At 40.7% G+C, this 21106-nt stretch overlaps 1 protein-coding gene across 1 annotated transcript in view; it reads left to right on the top strand.

Moving 5' to 3' along the window:
• Positions 1 to 21106, top strand: part of VPS13C (vacuolar protein sorting 13 homolog C) — a 6956796-nt gene that overhangs the window by 1891818 nt on the left and 5043872 nt on the right. The window contains exon 18 of the mRNA XM_044076309.1: positions 4379 to 4511. Within this exon, the coding sequence (XP_043932244.1) occupies positions 4379 to 4511 (133 nt within the window). The remainder of the gene's footprint in view (positions 1 to 4378; positions 4512 to 21106) is intronic.

Genomic DNA, 21106 nt, shown 5'->3' with positions numbered 1-21106 from the left:
ATATATATATATAATTTAGCATATGTCAAGTTAAGTTCTTTTACCTCTAAATCTATACATACAGGAAAAGGCACTAAACAAGGATGTCCCATATCACCAATTCTATTTGTTGTGGCTAGTGAAATACTGGCAGATTCAATTTGTAACAATATAAAAGGGGAAAACATACTGGACCTGATCATCACCAACATGGGGACTCTATGCTCCAGACCAGAAGTGTATCCCTCACTGGTACGATCAGACCATAAACTAATCTCACTGGATATTCACATCCTGACTCCACCCCCTGCCCTGAAAACCACAGTGAAAAACTTTTCTAAAGCAAATTTCACACTCCTCAAAACCGAGGTGGAATCCTTCAAAGCCCCCGGGCCTGTGGAAAATACGTCCCAGACCGCAGAATCCTTTATAAACGCATTCTATGAACACCATCAGGAATGCATGGATCATGCAATCCCAAATAAAACCAAGACCCAATCCTCCAAAGGCAGACGTCCTGTCTGGTGGACCCCTGCCATAAACAAACTATACAATAGGAGTAAGCTACTACATGATAGAGCAAAATCCCAAAAAGGGAAGGCATCTCTGATCAGTATTAGCAAAAAACTACGGGCACTCATAAAATCGTCTAAGGCCAGCTTCGAGAGAAAAATTGCACAGGACACTAAGGGTAATCACAAGGCTTTCTTTAGTTATGTTAGGAACCTGGGTGGGAATTCCCAGATATGCTCAGAATTAGTTCAAAATGACAAAAAATACACCAAAACCACAGACATTGCCAACATCCTAGCTGACAGGTTCAGCGCAAACTTCTCCCCCCCCCCTTCCCCACCAAAAGGGCAAATATTTATCCCAGCAGAGTGCTGCCCCCCTAACATCTCAGATGCTCAGGTAAGAGCCGCCCTCTCCAAAGCAAAAAACACAGCATCAGTGGGACCAGACGGTGTTCCGGGCTGCGTCCTACATGAACTCCAAGAAGAGCTAAACCCAAACATAAAACTACTGTTCAATCTCAGCCTTACTACAGGATATGTACCCAAAGAGTGGCGTACAGCAACAGTGGTCCCTCTCCACAAAGGTGGTGCCTCAACGGATCCTGGAAACTATTGCCCCATAAGCCTGACTAGCTTGGTCTGCAAAGCTATGGAAAGGATTATCATGGACCTCATAAATAAAGATATTCGGGACCTACAGACACTGGATCCTACCCAGTTCGGCTTTAAGGGCAGATCCTGCCTCTTAAACTTGGTTGATTTCTTTGAAACAGTCACCAAGGCCATTGACGAGGGGAAGGTGGTCCACACAGCCTACCTGGACCTCGCAAAAGCCTTGGATACAATACCCCACTCGGGCATTGTAGATAAGCTTACCAGCTTAAATATAAACCCCTATGTCACTAGATGGGTTGCAAACTGGCTCAAGGACAGAACCCACATGGTTAGAATTGCTGGAACCATGACGGACTCCAAACCAGTTACAACAGGGCTCAGTCCTGGGACCTCTCTTGTTGGGTATATATTTCTCGGAGGTATAGGCCAACACGGAAGGTCTGTGGCTGACTAAGTTCGCAGATGACTGCAAACTGGGCGCCATAATTGACTCTCCAGCCGACACAAGCATCCTCCAAAAGGGCCTCATAGAAACAGACAACTGGTGCCAGAGCCATGGCCTCAAGCTAAACGCCAAAAAGTGTATAGTCATCTCCTTTGGCAAAAACAACATGCCCACAAATTTATTTATTTTATTTTTCTCGTCGGACCTAACCACTTGAGAATTCTCCATTTTTTCTTATTCTTAACTAAGACCCTTTTTATACCTTTGCTAAGAGGACTACCTAGTAAAAGAAAAGCTACGCTGTTGTCTGTGTCTCCTATTTCTTAAGATGACTTGTCTGTGACTGCTATTCCTGAGATAAATTTTTAATTACATATATGATATGTTTTTTCTCCACTTATGTTTTAATTACCAAATGTATTAATATGTATCTACGTAACTTGTATGTAACTCACCATCAATGTGGAGCTTTTCTCCCCGGGCCTCCGCTGAAAATGGACATGTATCCAGTCGGATCTTCCCGGTCAACAAATGTAAAATAAATAAAAATAAAATAAAATCTAGATCAGGGGAGGTCATCGTGCCTCTTTACTCATCCCTCATCAGGCCCATAATTGAGTACAATGCCCCTTTTGGGATGTACCTTACCAGACACCTGCAGCAACTGGAAAGACCCCAAAAGTACCTCACCAAGAGGATCATAGGGCTCAAACAGATGCCATATGCTGCCCGGCTAAAGAAACTCCAGCTCTACTCAGTGGCATACCGCCTGCTCAGAGGCGATCTGTGCCTGATGTATAAAGCCATGTCCAACCCGGAATTAATGGACATGCTGCACCTCAGAAAATCCAAATCCCATCGAGCTACGCGCTTGAGAGACTTGAACCTCAGCACTGAAATAAATAGGACATGCTGGAGGGACAGATTCATAACCCAGAGGCTCCCTTCACTCTGGAATAAAATCCCAGTCCATGTTAGGCAGAGTCCCTCATGGACTCTCTTCAAGAGGAATCTTGATGAGTGGATGGGAGATCATAGGTTTACCCCGGGTATCACTTCTGTGTCACTGTTAGACAGAGGCACAGTATACTAACCTCAAAAGGGCATAGCAAAATTAATTTAAAATGGGTGGCGAAAGCCAAACACACACTGGCTAGGCTTATAAATGCCCTAGGGCAGATAGCCTAGTATGAACCTATGAACCTAAAAAAGGAATAGATGTTTATGAACAATACGATTCTGAAGTAATGCTATTTGTTGACATATTAACATCTAATACAAGAGAGGCAGAAGAATTCAGTACATTAATTGACAGATTTCACATGACTTTAGGACTCCATTTCAATAAATCCTAATCAATCTTTTTATTTTTAAATAAAAAAAAAAAAAAACTGTAGACTGGGGGAGGGGCATCATAGGGAAACAAGAATCTACCTTAAAATATCTAAGAATCGAGTTATGCAAGGTTAATAATGAATTAGTCTAAAAAAAACTACAGTATCTTCAATACAATTAAAATCTTTATGGAAAAATAGAACAAAATAGCATTTGAAGATAGACTACAGTTAATAAAAAATGGTTTTACTACCCAAGATCCTATATATAGCCTTGGCAATACAACTGTTAACAGAAAGGAATATACTTAAAGTAATCTCATGTCTAATAAAATTTTTATGGTTTTCCAAAAGAAACAGAATAGCTTTAATACATCATATCAAACCATGGAAACCGGGAGGATTAAACTTTCCTGATATAGAAACATGTATAAAAGCATCAATATCTAAAACAATCTGATTGGAGAAGTCCAAATTGCTCTACAAATTGGAAAGAATTACTAACTGTAATATCAGTAAATGAATTCAATTTACAAAAAAACATTTCAAATAGATAAAAGCAATTTGCCATGGCACATGTTATGCATTAGTTTGCAATATAACAGAACTAAACCCACTAAAACTCGTATGATTAATTTGACTCATTTAGGAAAATTATTAATGCAAATTAATGCTCTCGCCAGCCCAGGAATACCCAGCTCCAGTTACATGAAAAAAACTCAGCTTTGAAAGTAGTGAAGTCATTGAGCAAGATCCTGAGGTGGGGGGAGGAATAAAGAAAATACATTTAGTTTCCAATACGAAGTATTGGAATACCGCCGTTAAGAAATCATTTCTGTGGTCACTGCTGATCCTAATATGTCTGTGCCATTCATTATAATAGCAAAGACTGAACATTTTTCAGGGGCAAGCCCCCCTCCACCTCTCAGATTTATATTTATGTACTTCACAGTCAATACAGCATTGGGAAAAGGAGAAACTCCTCAAAACAATGCACTGTAGTCTAAAGCAGTCACTTTTTTTCTGCACTTAGTCAAAAATTGAATGGTTGTCTCTTAGTTTTTTGACAATCACTTATCAGACAGGTAGTAAGTTATTTAACATGGGAGGTGTCTTATAGTTAAGACAAGCAGAGATTTCACAGAAGTAATGTATAAGTGATTATGCTGGTTTGAGAGCTTACATCTTCTAGTTTGTAATACTTTGTATAGTAGCACTAAACTGTATTTTATTTAAGCACTACTGCTGTATAAGGTGTAATGAATAAAAATAAGTTTGGTTATAAGACGTACCGAAGAGAATATCTTTCAGAACTCCTAAGCAATCTTTTTTACATAGTATATGGGCCATCAGCGGGGCACAAAATGGAGTTCAGGGATAGCTTCATATAAGCTGCTGAATTGTGAGTTCCATCTGGAGTATGCTTTTATTTTATGAAGTATTTGCACCTTTTTTTGGTGATGCAACTAAAGCATTTTTATTTCTAACAGCTCAGTAGTACAAATTGTGATGGCAAACAGCTGAGTCCTCCCAGCTTTTCATCTCTGCAAGAGCTCATGGACAGGGCATACGAATCATATGAGCTTGAGCTGAAACGAGTGCAGGTTTTGTTCAGTAAATCAGGTAAGCAAATGATGCTAGTTATTTAACAACGTGATTTTTTTCATCCCCAGTGATATTGTATGCTGTTGCCTCATATGCATCATTTTAGTGTTTTGTATAGTCTGAGGATGAGGGGGAACCACAAGATGGAGAAACTGATGACGGGACTTCAAGGCCTTTCTAGTCTTACCATTTAACTTGGTCACTGCCCTTCCTTAAGACATTTTTTTGATCTTTGCATTTCTAACATTCTGCCGTTAACTTGATTATCTTACACTTATGCATGATATATGTGTGTGTTATATTGGTTTCGGGCAGTAGAGTGATGCAGCTGTTATTATTGCTTGTTTCTCTAGTTCACTTCATGTAAGGGGTACCACCTTTGTGCATTTACTGACTTTTCCTGTCTCTGTATGGGTTTTCATTGACATTTTTAGTTTCCTGCTATGTTCCAAAACATAGCATTAGGGGAAAAGAGTTTATTCTAGATTGTTTGCATGTTCATTGATATTTGTTCAGAGTACCTATGAATGTCTGAGCAAGCATCCTGCAACAGTCTGGCATCCCTTTTAGAACTGGTTGTACTTCGTATGCCTGTTTCTTGCCTAGATAAGTGGTAGCTTTCCCAGAATTATGTGAAGGATGAAGGAAGGTACAGGAATATTAGTGAATAAATGTACTGAGCTGTGGCTTTAAAATAATATCTTGCACGGCATTAAGTACTGCTGAAAAAGACTCTCTTGATGTGGTTGTCAGGGTACAATGGATAAACCAAACAAAGATGGGTAACTGTTAGGAGATGTAGCTGGGAAAGAGATACAAGGAAGATATCAGTGGAAGGTTTGTGATTTTTAACGTGTCTGGGGAAAAATTCCATGCGACTGCATGTACAAAATAATTTGGATATAAAAATGCCACTGCATTCAGATTGGTTTTTGCAATGGCATTGATGGTAGCTGTGAAGCAGATGTTTGATAAGTTCTATGAATGCTTTCTCACCTCTTCAGTGAGGCCTTGCATTACTCACTGTTGCATCTCTACATTATGCAACTCAGAAGTAGTGATAGTGACTTGACTGAAGGGGTAGGTGCAGTTGTGGCCTTGGGTCAACTGGTGCCCTAGGCAAAAGGGCTCCATGGCGCCCCCTACCACACCAACTGGTACCCCCATCCTGGTCTACCTACACCAAATAAATACTTTAAAAGTGCCCCTGCTACAGCAGCGCCCTAGGCGGCTGCCTAGTTGGCCTATGCCTAAGGCCGGCTATGGGTATGTGAAAAATTTAAGAACATTGACAATTCTGCTTTCCAATCAGCTGAATGTTTATGGGATTGGTCTCTATTATGGATTCCTTTGTATGGTTTATAGGCTATTTGTTTCCATTAGCAAATGCTGAGCAGGGAATCCCCTTTTATGTGGAGATGACCAGGGAATCCCCTTTTACTTGAAACTGAGCTCTCAGCAGGTCTAAGCAATTTAGTGATATTTTATTACTGGGCAATTTTGACTGGGTGGGATACCATTTTCAGAGGAGGCCTGGAAAGAAAAGCTTCAAAGTGTTGCAAAACATTTTAAAAATAAAAAATTTTACAGTATTTAAAAATAATACACAAAAAGTTTAAATTATACCAGATTAGACGTAATATGAAAACATTGGTTAAGTGTAGGTACAAGTTATGTGATAATTGCATACAGAAATTTTAGCCAGTTTATAAAGAAGTTAAAGGCAGGTTAGTATAATGCAAATAGAAATTGGAGTACAAAGTAAGACAAAAGCAGGCTTATTGTATATGTAGACAAAAAGCTTGGTAAGAAAAACTGATAGCATTAAGTGAGTGAGTGATGAAGGGGGGAGAGTAAGGAGATGTGTGAGGTATGAATAGGTCTTTGTCCACATTTAGGGATATAGTTTATCCTGGAGTTAAGTAAAAATAGAGCCAGATGTTGACTAGAAAGTCTTTCTAGGAGGTGCATGGCTATTAAAATATTTAGGAATGTTTTACTGAATTCATTTGCAGCAAGGGCAATTACTCTTGAGTGTTCTGGGCAATTCTTTGCTCAGAGAAATCCAAATTTTAAATGTGCAAAGTTTATGGGAAGTAAATAAGAGATGGTAACCCTTCCAGCAGCTCATAATACTTTAATGTATTTCATTTCAGTTTAATTTTATTTAAACATAGCCAGTGCACTTTTTCATAGGGCTAAAAGTTAAGTTTTCTGAAAGCATATAAACTGTTTTTCACATGTGGGAAGTGAATAGAGCAAAGTACAGACAGCAGCTAGTGTAAGTAGGAACTCAGTCTAACACGTGTTTCGGCATGGGTAACCTTAATTTTTAGATTGGGTAATGCCTGTAGGTACAACTTTCGATTTGGGACAGTTCCTATCTGGAGGGTTAAACTTCATTTGTTGAAAATGTAAATCCTTTTGAGTGTTTGTTCTAAATTAGTAGTGGATCGAGTGTTAAAAAATATTTTTATCTTTTTTGTTTGAGGGTTTTTATTAAAGCAAATTCTTGAAAATATGACATTCAAATGGAGGTAGGAAGAAACAGCTGTATAAAAGATCAGCCTGCCAAACATTAGTGTCTGCATATAAAACAGAAGTTGGAAATATACATTCAAAGGAAGGTCATGCATAATAGGTTGGAACAGTAGCTTTTTTATCATAATGGTTATTTTCTTAGTCCTTCATCTGTCTTACTCTTCCTTTTATATATTTGCTTACAAGCATTGTGATAAAACATTGTTTCTTGCTCCTCAATTACTTCCATTAATTTTACCAGACTGCATGCTAATGTGATCTCTACACAAATGTAAATCTTGTCAGTTGACATAGGTCAGAATGTTTGGGTTTTCTATTCTTATATTGTATTACTGGATTATTTTATACTACTGTTAACTTGTTCTTTTGTAAGTGTAGCTTTTCTCCCCGGGCCTCCGTTGAAAAAGGGCTTTAGCTCAGCTGGACAATCCCAGTCAACAGATGTCAAATATTATCTTGAAATGTAAATAGCCATCAAGTTATAGACAAAAGAAGAGAGAGTATTGAATTAGGAAATGCAGTGTGCAAATACCAGTGCTGCAGGAGATGAGTTAAGCATATGAATTTGACAAAAAAAGATTTCAGGATGGATATTCAGCAGAATGTCAGAGATAAAGGGAAACTGGAGTAATTGTATTGCTAGAGGGGCTCCAGAAGTTGTAGATTTCAGTAATGATAGATTTGTGGTAATAAGGTGCTATTGGCAAGGGAGGTGGATTACGCTGGCATTCATTTATATTTCAACAAAACCTGCTATTATGGGAGATTAAAGCAGAGTATTTCTTCCAAAATTTTAATCATGGAGCATTTTTATGTATGGGGACTGGAACAAAATGTGTTGCAAAACTATGCATATATCTAGGGGACCTAGAAGGGAAAATGTAAGAGTAGTGTAGATTTCTGAAGAAATTTATGAACATAGTTGGTATGGGAGACATGAATTCAGTATTAGGACCTCAGACAGAATTGACATTATATTCTCCAAGGTACAGTAACTGGGCTAGACTGGATAATTTATGTTTCACAGGAATATGTGCATTTAATTGAAAGTTTCAGCTCACCTCCAGTAAGAATCTCAGATCAAGCACTTATTAAAACTAAGATAAAAATGCAGGCCAAGGAACATAAATTGAGTCGCTGACACTTCCCCACCTATCTATTAAAAAGAGAGGAATTTAATGAGCGGGTAGTGGAAATTATATGAGAGTTAAGGAAGGTAGAAATTTCTTCAGAAGAGATAGCTAGTGAGTAGTGTGACGTCCGTGCACTGGCCCAGTAATCGAGCCTCAATCCTCACCACTAGCACCAGTGAGGGGTGTCCACACTGGGAGGATAACAAGTACACACGCAGTAAAGTTCAGTTTCCCTTAAGAGCACACAGAGATCTCAGTCTGGGACTGGTTTCTCCCTTTTCTCCAGATCCCTAGTAAGACTCCCCATTGGCACAGATATAGAGTGGAGTCCTTAGCCAGGGTTCCAAGCCAAGTCCTCCCAATGCTCTCTGTCTCAGTCCAAGCAGTGCTTCTTGTCCCTGCCCAAGTAGCTGACACACAGACACACTTTGAGATTTGATTTGTATGCAAACAGACACTCCTGGGGAAAGCTGGCACAGGTTCACTAGCTATGCCCCCTTCTCTCCAGGCTATAAGGTAGTAATCCACTGCCACCAGAACCTCTACGTAACTGTTATAAAGGCCCTTACCAAAGGGTGTCCAGTTTTACTGTGCAATATTATTATCCAATTAGTAAGTGTGATGAACACCAAAGCTATTGGAGTGGCTTTGTACAGTATCACCAAATACATGCAAGTAATCTAGAGCTTAAATTATCTCTACACAAAACAACCACAGTTGAAAGGTTTAAAATATTTAATAAATAAAAACACCAAACAATATTTATTACTTCAACACAATAACATTACAGAGTTCAGAAATCACAGGAAATACTTTAAAACAGTACTGTAAAATAGTTTGACATAAATATAGAAAACGGACTAATCTGGCTATGTACTAGCTATCTCTAGGATAAATACTAAGTTCTAAATAATTTTACTTACAGAGCAAAGCAAGTGTCTTGTGAGTTGTCAGATGCAGAACAAAATACAAAATGCTCGATCTTTCTGTCAGAGGAAGTCTTAAATTGATAATACACAGTACTGCTGACTCATTTTTATCACTTCTCTTTTATTTCCCAGGCTAACAGAAACTCATAATGTACATTTATTTGTAAGCTGCACCTGCCAGGAAACCACAGCAATAAAAGACACTTTCACATGTGAAACTTAGTAATAATTTATGTCTTAAGACAATTGCCCAGCCCAGACATTCTGTCTCCGAGCTTGAGATCAAACAGACCAAAAATGCTTTATTTATCAGCTTTCCTCCAGCAGGGTGTACTGTGGTTATATTTTTGAAGCTCATAACATACACAGTTTTCTTTACATTTGTTACACAAGCCTGTGGATCATATTAATATTTACAAGGACGTAGAATTATTTACACAATTCTATCTAGCTAGGCTGCCAGCCTTCACAAGTAGAAAAAAAGTGAATGAGATATGGTTAAGAAGTAATAGGAATTATTTAGAGGGGATGACAAGGGTTAAAGTATTGCAGAAAAAGGATGATCTCTCAGAACAAGAAGAGAGCACAGTTCTACAGAGAAAATAAGATAGTGTTTGGATAATATGCATATGTTTATAAAGATTGGTGTTAAGTTACTTTTAATATTCCAGAGCACAAAACCTTTTGAGCACCATGACTTGGGAAATAGAGGGTAGAAAGATTTGTCACCAAACCCAGAGAGCTTATGACAAGAAATGTAGCCAGAGGTCCTATTGTTGTTATGGAAATATTGTGAAACATTTTGTGAAGCAGCAAAATGTGAAAACCAAGAAAGAGCACAAATGGAGTTAGTCATGGAAGAGTTAATTATGCCAAAGTAGCGGAAGATGATTTTCACAATTAATAGTTAAGCTAGAAGGAGAGGGGATGAAAACAATGATGTGTAATCAATCAGTAGGGAAGTCTCCAGGAACAAATGGCTTTCCTGTGGAAGTTTGGAGGTTAGGAGGGGAAAAAAGTAATAAAGATCTAGAAAATGTTTTTTAATATGTATTTCATATGTATTTTAAAAGGAGTGGGAGTGTCAACATCTTGGAAGAAAGCTGTGGTGCCTGTACTACCCAAAAATATTAAAGACCCATCAGACCCAGCTCCATATAGACCCATTTCAAACCATGATTATAAAGTATTTGTTTATACTAGATGGTAGATAGACAAAGGCGTAGGTGCCGGAAGCTGTTGAAGACTTGGGGGGGGGGGGGTTTAAAGGTATTTACTACCATTACGGGTGCATCTAAGTTTTATTAAGGATAATTGCACATAAATTTCTTACATAATTAGAAATTAAGCCAACCTGTGTTGATATGAGTTGGTATGTGTTAAAGAAGCAATGGCAGTATTGTTAAATCAAGCAGGCCATTCTGAAGTATATTACTCTCTTCTGTGAAACTTATCAGTAGCAGGAATTGGCCGACAAAAGTACTTGATGCAGTACTTTACCTGCATAGAGAGAACTGTAATAGCTTTGTAAGCAGGGATGCAACGGATCTATTTCTGACCACAGTACTGACCACATACCATACACTTTATGTTGTTCAGCTGTAAATATGCAAGCTGTAGTACTGCTAATGCTTGTGTATTTCCTACTTCATAATAAATTTTACAGGGAGCTGCCAGGACTGTGGTCAGAAATAGACAAGACACAAAGTCCCATCTTATAGTCTGTTTGGCATGCAGTAACAGAAGTGGGGGAAATTGTGTTTGAGTTTGGAGTCCAAGAAGCAATAATGAAATAAAATGCAACACAAGCTTGTCTACAAGTCACTCATCATATAATGAGGTAAAAAGTGTCTCAGCAGGTCTGTAAAACTGTTTAGTGTAATATTGCATCATACAAACGAGAAATGCAAATAAGAGGATTACATCTACGTATCACTTAACAGAAGGAACTGCAAACAAAGTACTCCACTTAATACATCAGGTATTTTGGGTTGGATTATACAGCTGGCAGTAATGGACTTCACAACATAGTATTGTATCACCTCAGAAGTTCAACACTGATGCTTTCATACAGATTTCACAGCACTAAATGAAAGTAGTGATTAGCATAATAAACATTCAGGGCAGTCACATTCTGTATTGTAAATGTAGCAGCATTTTCAATGCAAAGTGACATCATACTGAAATACTTTTCAATTAATGTGTTTGAGTCTGCACCCACCTTTCCATGCCATCCTGACCAAATCTTAGTGTAACACAAACTCTGGCAGTAACAAGCTACACAGAAAACACTTCAGGATATACTTAATTATTTAAGTAGGTAAGAGTAGTGGTTCAAACTGTTTTTAACCATGACCTTAGCTCACACAGTGTAACAGAATGGTAGACAATGAAATGACATAGCAAAAAGCTGTAAAAGACTAAACATTACAAAACTGTATGAAAATGTAGGCTACAAAACAGGGACTGTGTAGTATGGTGTAAATTAAATTAACGTATCAAGGACAATTTGGCATATTGAAAGAAAGCATCAATTGTATACAGGCTATTTACAATTTACAGTAAGTCAAACATTGTACCCAAGTGAAACTGTTTAAAACATTATACCCAAGTGAAGGTATTTAAATACAATTTGCAGCAAGTCAAACAGTACTGTATCTTGCTGTTTTAAAATTAGCGGCTCTCTACTGAGACACTTAAAGCTAAAGTTACTCTCAAAGGCAAATAACAGTTGTGTGCAAAGCTCATTGTAAATGGAGCTACCTATACTGAGATAGAAGCTATAGAAAGCCTACTGGCCAAACAATTCAGCTTCTATTTTACCCTTCTCTCCCCCTCAACTTTCCCTCAAGAAATGTTAAATATAACTCTTCTTGCTCTCCTTAATGCTATCTCTAAGGCCAAGAACACTGTACCAGTGGGCCCAGACAATATCCCAATATGCCTTCTAAACAGTGTGAAACATGACCTATCAGACCTGGAATTGATATTTAACTATAGCCTCCAAACAGGCTTCATGCCTCATGAATGGAGGAGGATAGCAACAGTCATCCCTCTGCACAAAGGTGGGCCATCTACAGACCCTGGAAACTACAGACACAAGTCTCACTAGTCTTATATGAAAACCATGGAAAAAATTATCATGGAAATGATAAATGATATGGTAAACCTCCAGACACTGGACTCAACCCAGTTTGGTTTCATCAAGGTCAGGTTAAGTCAACTCAAGTGGTGGAATTCTTTGAAAAGCTCACCAAAGAAAATGGGTAAGGGCAAAATGGAGGGTCTGTTTCTAGGGGTTTTGATTTCTATGTTAATTTACCCTACCCTTAATGTGTTTTGTATATTTGTTTATATGCTAATGAGCTTTTAAATGTGTTTGGTGCACCACACTTCTGTGTTGGCCCTTGATTTTGAACTTTAAGGGCAGAATGGTTCACACTGCCTACCTTGACCTGGCCAAGGCACTGGAAACAATACCCCACTTGGGCACTGGTGACAAATTCAAGAGGTTAGGTACAAACCCATATGTCACCCAGTGGATACGCAACTGTCTCAGACAGGACTCAGGAAGTCAGAATTGGGGACTCCACCGCTACAAAGAGGCCAGTCGCAAGTACAGTCCATCAGGGATTGGTCCTTGGACCTCTCCTTTTTGGCTTTTACTTCTCTGAAGTCAAGGCCAATGTTGATGGTCTCTGACTAAATTAGTAGATGATTGCAAATTAGGAGCTGTCATTGAATCCCACACCTACATAAATGTACTGCAGGAAGGGCTGAAAAAAACAACCAGTATCACAGCCATGGACGAAAACTAAATGCCAAGAAATGCATAAGCATATCCTTTGAGAAGGCATCCACCCCTGCTATCATATTGACACATTGTTTAGAGCTGGCCCAGTACTCAGGGAAAATTATAGACCGTAATATAGCCTTTGACCATCACGTGTCTACAGTAATGAGTAAGTCCGTTAAAATAGCGCTACATGTTAATTTGTATTACTTGCTGCACAATGTACTCATTCAGTTGTTCCAGGAAGATGTAATGTTTGTGTTAGCACTGAAGTGAAACAGGTTACTTTACAACTTCCCAAAAAAAGTGAAGTTTCCATTCATTTCTCTGCACAAACTCCTTCAGAATTTCTGTACACTTCAACTTGTCAGTCCTTTCTTTGTGGATGTGCAGAAGCATTTGATTGTACCTTTTCTCTGTCATAGTAGACCGTAAATATGATTTTATTCTGAGTTGGTTAGAAAGTGTCTTTTCCCCAATTGCTGTACTCATTGGTACAAGGAAGTAAATTTGCAGTAGCTTTACTACTACAGTCAGGGTTGCCAGATGTCCCTGTTTGGGCGGGACTGTCCCGAGATCAGTCCCACCCTGCCGGTTTAAATCCCGGCCAGCCTCCGCTTTGTGTTTTTTTTTGATTGGCCCGTATACCTGGCATACGGGCCAATCAAAAATCGCTAAACACGGAGCTTCTTGTGTTCCGCATTAAACAGAAGTAGCTCCATGTTTAACAATTTTTAATTGGCCCGTATGCCGGTATATGGGCTAATAAAAAATCGCTAAACACGGAGATACTTCTGTTGAATGCGTAACACAAGAAGCTCTGTGTTTAGCGATTTTTGATTGGACCATATGTCGGTATACGGGCTAATCAAAAATCTCTAAACACGGAGGTACTTCTGTTGAATGCGGAACACAAAAAGCTCTGTGTTTAGCGATTTTTGATTGGCCCGTATGCCGGTATACGGGCCAATCAAAAATCGCTAAACACGGAGCTACTTGTGTTGAATGCAGAACTGCAATGCATTAAACACGAGAAGCTCCGTGCTTAGTGCAGAGCTACTGTTCTTTAATGTGGAACTCTGTTCCGCATTAAAGACCTTTTTTTTTTTGGTCTTCACTTGCCGTGAAATAACTTTTTTTTTTTTTTTTTGTCCCTACCTGGCTGGTTGGAAACCTGGCAACCCTGACTACAGTGTACAGCATTTGCTCTTGGCAGTCCTTGTCCACCAAAGCACCAATTATAGTGTCAATAGAGTGCACAGTTTTCACCTCTGGGAACACATGCTGTATAAGTCCTGAGAGCAGCTGCAGCTGTGCAGTCAAGCTATCAATATTTGTCTTCACCTCCATGCATTATCTCAGTTTGAGGTGGTGGAATAGCAAATGAAGTGCTATTGGCTGCTTGAAGCAGCATATCCTCCATGGAAGACAGTAAGGTACATGTTTCGTGATCAAAATGATGGTTGCGTTTAGAAAGGCATGCATCGATACACTCAAAGTACATTTGACGGTACCAGTCCTTAGGAGAATCATGGTGGTGATGAGGTGCAGTACCATCCTGTAACCTTGCTGGGACAGTGTGCCTTCTAGGAAGCTTTGGCTCTTTAAGTAACAATCTGCATTTGCTGAGCTGTGTCCTTGATGGTGTCAAACACTTGATCAAAGTTATTACGCTGTCTCTGCAAGTTTAACTTGAGGTTATTTATAGTAATTATTATAGTGTGTGCCGTCAGTGTTTTTGCTTGTAACATACTTGCTTACTTGTTCAGGTACACTAAATATGTTATAAGAAACAGTAAGTCCAAAGTATGTTCTAAACTTGATCATCATCGTTGACAACCCTCTGGCTTTACTTTGTACATCATAATTCCTGTCATGTTGAAGGTCTTGTAAAGTGTCATACAGTCTTTTATAGTTGGCTAAAATACCCTTAATGCTGTTTGCTGTAGCTGTCCATCTTGGACAAAGTAAATACAATCCTATCATACTACATGGATTCTGCATCTGTGTTTTCCATTTTGTGCATTCCAATAAAATCTTCCTGAATAGTTAACTCTGGAAGTGAAATTGGGGTTGAGAGGGTGGCCTAATGGTTAAGGTGTTTCCATTAGAAACACAAGATGCAGGGTTTGAATCTCACAAGGGATAATTGGCTAGGCTTAAAATGGCTCGCAAGGGCAGTTAGCTTAGTACTAATCTATGAACCCATCGGACACACCGTCATCTGTACATGCTGACTTGTGTCCCGAGATTCACCTGCTATTATGGAGTAAAGGTTTGATTTGCACCTTATTTCATGTAATAAATTCCTTAGAAGCTGGTGAGCCATGATCTCCATGATTTCATTCACAACATCAGAGCTCTGATATTGTCCCTCCTGCACCCACTTCATCAGTTCTGGTACGTCTTCTGCTGTTGTCAGCATCAAATGTCTCAAATTGCTTTCCTTTTCTTCTTTTCCATGGATAGCTAGTCCTTGTCTTACTGAACATTTTACTGATGTCACCTGCTTTTGGAACAGTGTACGGTTCTTCAGTTGTAATTGGGAATGTTGCTGGTTAACTTGAGCAACAATGTTCTTTCTACTGTTTTTGAAAGCACTGTACTTCTCAATAGCTTCATGGTGAAATGAGGTCAGTTGATGTTTGTTGAATTTTTGGATTACTTTCTTCCAGTCACTGAATCCACTCAAACAAAATGTAGCCTCGCCACAGTGAAAAGATGTAAGGAGTTTTCTTGTCGCTACACCACGGCAGTAATAACAATATGCACATCCTTTGGACTGGCAGTAGGTTAACCAAGAGAAAGATGAAAACCATTGTGGTTGACAACTTCTGTATTCAGTATTTGATTTGCTTCTCACAACAGTTTGCTTAATAATTTTAATTGTTTAATTGTTTTATGCATCTGATGAAGTAGCTTTGCTACAAAAGCGCTTATGCTTTTACGATTTGTACAATAAAAATGGATTTAGTTTGGAGTTCTTTGGTCGTCCTTGGATCCTGTTTTACATTTTTTGTGCTCTACAATTGCTTTGGTGAACCCAAGTTCTGTTATGGGTTGGTGGTAGTTTCACTTCAATATAGGATCTAATGTTGTTAATCTTCATTCCATTCATCACTGATGGGTTGTCAGTTCCGTCCTCAGATCCGAGTCGGCCTTATAACAAGTTTGCGCCAGCCAAAAATTCTCGAGCTAAGCTTTTACCCATAATACCCTTCTCTCTGTTACCTCAGATCTCTTGCCGCGTAACCATAAAGCTACCACCAAGCCTGCTCTCAGCTAAGATGGACTTTTTTGATATTTACTAGAGTTTTGGTAATTTCTTATTTCACCATTCCTTTGTCTAGCTTTCATTGTCACTAGCCTTTCCCCTTTTACGTTCATCTTTCTTCCCTATTTACCTTTCGGTAGCTTTAGTGCCGTTGTTGGTACGGCCTTCCTCCCTACCCTTGTGGTAATCCTTATGTACCATTGCTGTGGTATTCCTCCCTTTCTTTCCTTATTGTCATAATTTAAAAAAAAAAAAAATATGTATATATATATATATATATATATATATATATATATATATATATATATATATATATTTAGTCTTTCTCTTTGCTGTTTATCCTGACGGTTTAGTATGTCTGAGAAGAAGGGAACATCAGGCTTCAAACATTGCCTGAAATGTTCTAGGAATATGCCAAATTGTTTCTTGCATGATGTTTGTGTGTACTTTTTCAGAGTGCCTCATCTCTCGGTACAGCCACTGTGTTCTGTCTGCAAAGGGTTCAGTACCTGTACTATAAATGAACGGAAAAATAAATTAATCCAGAAGGGCCCTGTTAAGTCGCCATTTTCAGAGGCTCTTTATGCGTCGGAGGGCTCACCCCCTCCTAAAAAAGAGAGAGAGAGACCCCACTCTGTGCCTTCTTCACCTTTCGATGTTTTGGATAAGCCACCTTAAGCCTAAGATGCCAAAATTGTAGTCGTAGCAGAAGCCAGGCTCTTTGACACCTGCCTCGGTTCCATCTACTATTCCTATTTCCTCGATGCCTTTTTCAGCGCCAGTAACATCTATGGCACCAGTTGTCACATTCTTTTCGGTGCAGAGTGCTGTTTAGGCACTGAACTTGCCTCCGGTGTCTGTGACTATGACTAGATTCATTACTGAGCCACCAATGTTCACTGCCCTTCGGTGCCGACTGTCGTCACGGTGCTGAGTCTGCCTTTGGTACCAGTGACTACAATAGATGCTCCACTCCCAGTCTCCAAACTCGAGACAGTGGTGCCATTGGACACGAGAACATGGACCCAATATTCCTGTCAGTGGATCCCTTTCTGGGGCAGATATATAGTCCCTTCTTAAACAGCCTGAGTCCCCATCTGGGATATCCACTAGATCCACCAGGAGTCTCTCTGAATTTGATGTGGTACGCATTGTGGAACAAATGCTCGCAGCCAGGGGGAATTCCTATGCCTACTAAGACCCAACCACCTGCCAGACTTGGGACTGTTTCTCCACGGATTCCTTCCTACTCTCCTCCTTTGACCTTTTTGCAGGTTTCAAAGCCATCAATTCCGATGCCCATTTCAGTACCCATATCCTTGGTGCCATTAGTGGACCTCAAAGTGGCCCCTGGACTGACTCTTTGGCTTGTTCAGAGCCAGGTCTTGCTTCTTTTGGAAGCAAACTGCTGGCATCGAAACCCCGAACGTCTCCTCCCACTGAGCCGCAGCTGTCACAAGCTACCACTTTGGGACATTGAGCACGAGACCCGTAGGAAACCCTACTGCAGGGTGCCCCCTCTTAGGAGTCCTCCTCAGATGTTCCTACTGAGGAGATGCCACTGAAGAAGTCATGCAAGAGGAAGCATGCAGACTCCCCTGAGGAGTCTCTTAGAGGATAAGGATTACGATGAAGGGAAAGGGTCCCCATGGTCACCTCCTGAAGATGTCTCCTTTGGGGGTATCCTTGAAATGTTGAAACAGAGGTGATGAAGCCCAAAATCCTTCTGCCAAGTAGTCTGTTTTCATGCAGGCCTTTCATGCTTGTCCATCTACCTCTTGGGTGACCTGTCCTGCAGATGAGCTAGTCCAGCTCGTGGTGCAGCAGGCCTGGAAGAATCCGGACTCTGTTAGGCCAATCTCACGGAAATCAGATAAAATTCGACCCACCCATGGAGAGCCCACATTTCCCTATAAGTTTACCAGTAGATGCCATGGTGGTGGCGGCACCCACAAAGAAAGAGTTTGTCGAAGAGAGCCAGACTGTTCACCCGCCTAACAGGGAGTTTCGGGTGGTAGACAGATTAGCGAAGTGAATCTTTGCTTCATCGACCTGTGCCATACAGTTCTTGAACTATCTGGCACATTTTACGAAGTTCCAGAGAGAGTTAATCTCCGAACTCGCTGGAACTCTGTCAGGACATATGTCTGATGAGGTGAGTGACAAAGTTGTCACGTAGCTTGCCACCCTAGAATCGATATCAAACTTGTCCATGAGGTTAATATCCCATGCAACCAAAATGGCACCAAGAGCTGTGGGTTCAGGTGTGGTTATGACACGACATGTGTGGATGTGCCTGTGTGATTTTGCAGACCCCTTTGTCTTCCTTCCTGAACGCTATAGTCGAAGCATCTGCCCTGTTCAGCCCAAAAGTGAAGGACACACTCTAGCCAGGTGTGCAGAAGGTAAGACCCTGTCTGCAGTAGGTGTACGCTTTTCAACCCCACCCCCCCAACATTCCTTCTCCAGGAATCAGAGGAGTGGAAAGTTGTGGAGCAAGAAGTTTCAGGATCCTTTTTGTGACACGTGGCAAGTTTGCTCCCAGAGGCAGAGAGGGGTAACTCTTCTGGAAGACTCCCCTACCAAGGCAGAGGGGGCCCGCGTAACCAGGGACCCAGAGACTCATTCTCTGGACAGTCCTATCAGCTGTCCTGAAGAGCGACCCGATTGCTTTCCTCTGCCTGGCAATCAATAACTCACCAATTCTTGGGTACAGAAGATAAGAACCAGCATTTACCACATCCCATTCGACTCTTGCCCAAAGCCACCAAGCTGAATTCCTGATGTTCCACCCAGTCAAAGGGAAGAAGCAGCCCTAGAGATAAAAAGGCTGTGTCAAAAAAGTCATCCAACCAGTCACTCCAGACCAGTGTGGATCCAGATTTTACTCAAGATTCTTTTTGGTGCCAAAAAAGACAGGGGGACTGCAGACCAATTTTGGATCTCAGCAATTTAAACAAGTTCATCACAAAAACGAAATTCCACATGGTCACTGTTCAATCCAATCTCCCTTTTTTGGGGGGAGGTGATTGGATGTGCTCAGTGGACCTTCAGGATGTGTATTACCACATCAAAATGGACAAACACTTCAGAAGGCTACTTCACTTCTGGCTGGGAACCAGTCACTACCAATTCCGTGCTCTGCCTTTCCCGACTCTCTAACTTCCCCAGAGTGTTCAAATATATGGCAGTAGTGACAACTCTCTTGAGACTGCAAGGATTCTAGGCATTTCCATATTTAGACGATTGGCTCCACACCGCCCCCACCAAGCATCTGCTGGTAATGGCCCTGAAATGCACCTTCTCTCTGGTGGACCTTCTGGGAATATCCATAAATTGGGAGAAATACAAACTGATGCGACCCAGTCCATAGAGTTCATAGGAGCCGTATTCAACACCCACTCCTGCTTGATCTCTCTTCCAGATCGCTGATTACAAAGACTAAGGCTCTAACTCCAGGTGATACTCTGTCAAAACAAAGTGTTAACACGAGAGGTCCTTCAGATCCTAGGTTCTATGGTAGCTTCTATACCAGTGGTACCTCTTGAGAAACTTCACACAAGACTCCTTCAATGGCTTCTACTATCTCAGTGGTACCCAAATCAGCATCCTTTCTCCTTCCAGATTTGAATAACAAATCATTGCAAATAGTACTTAATGTGGTGGATGAGGCCAGAGACAGAACTTTGGAGCCACCCCTTCCATTCTCCGCAGCCCAGTGCCACTGTGACCATGGATGCTTCCCTGATAGGGTGGCGGGGGGGTATGGTCAGGGAATGACAGTCCAAGACACATGGTCTACAATGGAGGGCAATCTACATATCAGTGCCCTCGAACTGAGGGCAATGCTTCTAGCATTGCAAGCATTCCAGTCTGTCCCTCCTGGACAATTGCCATTCAATCAGACAACATGTCAGTAGTTTGGAATATCAACAAGCAAGGAGGAACCAAGTCCTACCTCTTATGTTGAGAGGCTGTGAGGATTTGGCAATGGGCGATAGCTTCCAACCACTTTCTGATAGTGTATTCCCGAGGATACCAGCGTGATTGTGGATAAGCTTAGCAGATGTGTTCTCTTGCCTCACAAGTGGTCCCTCAATCCATCTATAGCGGCGAACAGTTTCAGCCGTTGGGGCCAGCCTTGCTGTGACCTATTCGGCTCTTCGTCCAACCACAAATGCAGCAAGTACTTTGCCCTAATCCCCCTGCAAGGGGAGTCCCCGAAGGATACTCTAATCCACGATTGGCCCACGGGACTTATGTATGCTTACCCCCCCCCCATTCCTCTGATTTCCCAATTCTTGAAGAAAGTTCTTTAGTTGAAAAGCAGTGATCCTCATAGCCCCCTACTGGCCTCGACAAGTATGGTTCCCCTTTCGTTGGCCTCACCTATTATGTCGACCGTGGATTCTGGATCCTATTTCAGATGTGATTTCTGACCCCTAAGGGTTGAGCTAACCGAACTTAACCAGTCTCAAGCTGACAGCTTGGTTTCTCCACTTCTGCTGATCGCCAGGCAGAACATTCTTTCCTCCCCAGTATGTGATATTATTTTGGCCTCTCTCAAACCATCCACCAGGAAACTTTAGATAAATGGAAGAGATTTTCGATTTGGTCCAAGGAGAGAAAACTAGACCTGTACACAGCCTCAGTTATGGCAATTCTGGATTACTTGTCAAATTTTTTTGCAGTTGGCACTGAAGCTTCCACTATACGAGTCCACCTAGCTGCCATTTCAGACTTTCATAATGGTTTTGGAAATTCTGCCTTGATCTCACATAGTTTGTGTAAAACCTTTCTGAAAGGAGTCTCTCACATTAGACCCCCTATCAGACAACCTATAGAATCATGGAACCTTACACTTGTCCTGCAGTCTTTGACGCAACCTCCCTTTGAACCTGCTGCAACTCGTGACATCAAATTTCTGTCATGGAAATCTCTTT

This window comes from Protopterus annectens, chromosome 7.part0 (genome assembly GCF_019279795.1).
Source record: "Protopterus annectens isolate FY-2018-M chromosome 7.part0, PAN1.0, whole genome shotgun sequence".
Lineage (NCBI taxonomy): Eukaryota > Metazoa > Chordata > Ceratodontiformes > Protopteridae > Protopterus > Protopterus annectens.
This window is presented reverse-complemented; position numbering and strand designations above follow the sequence as displayed.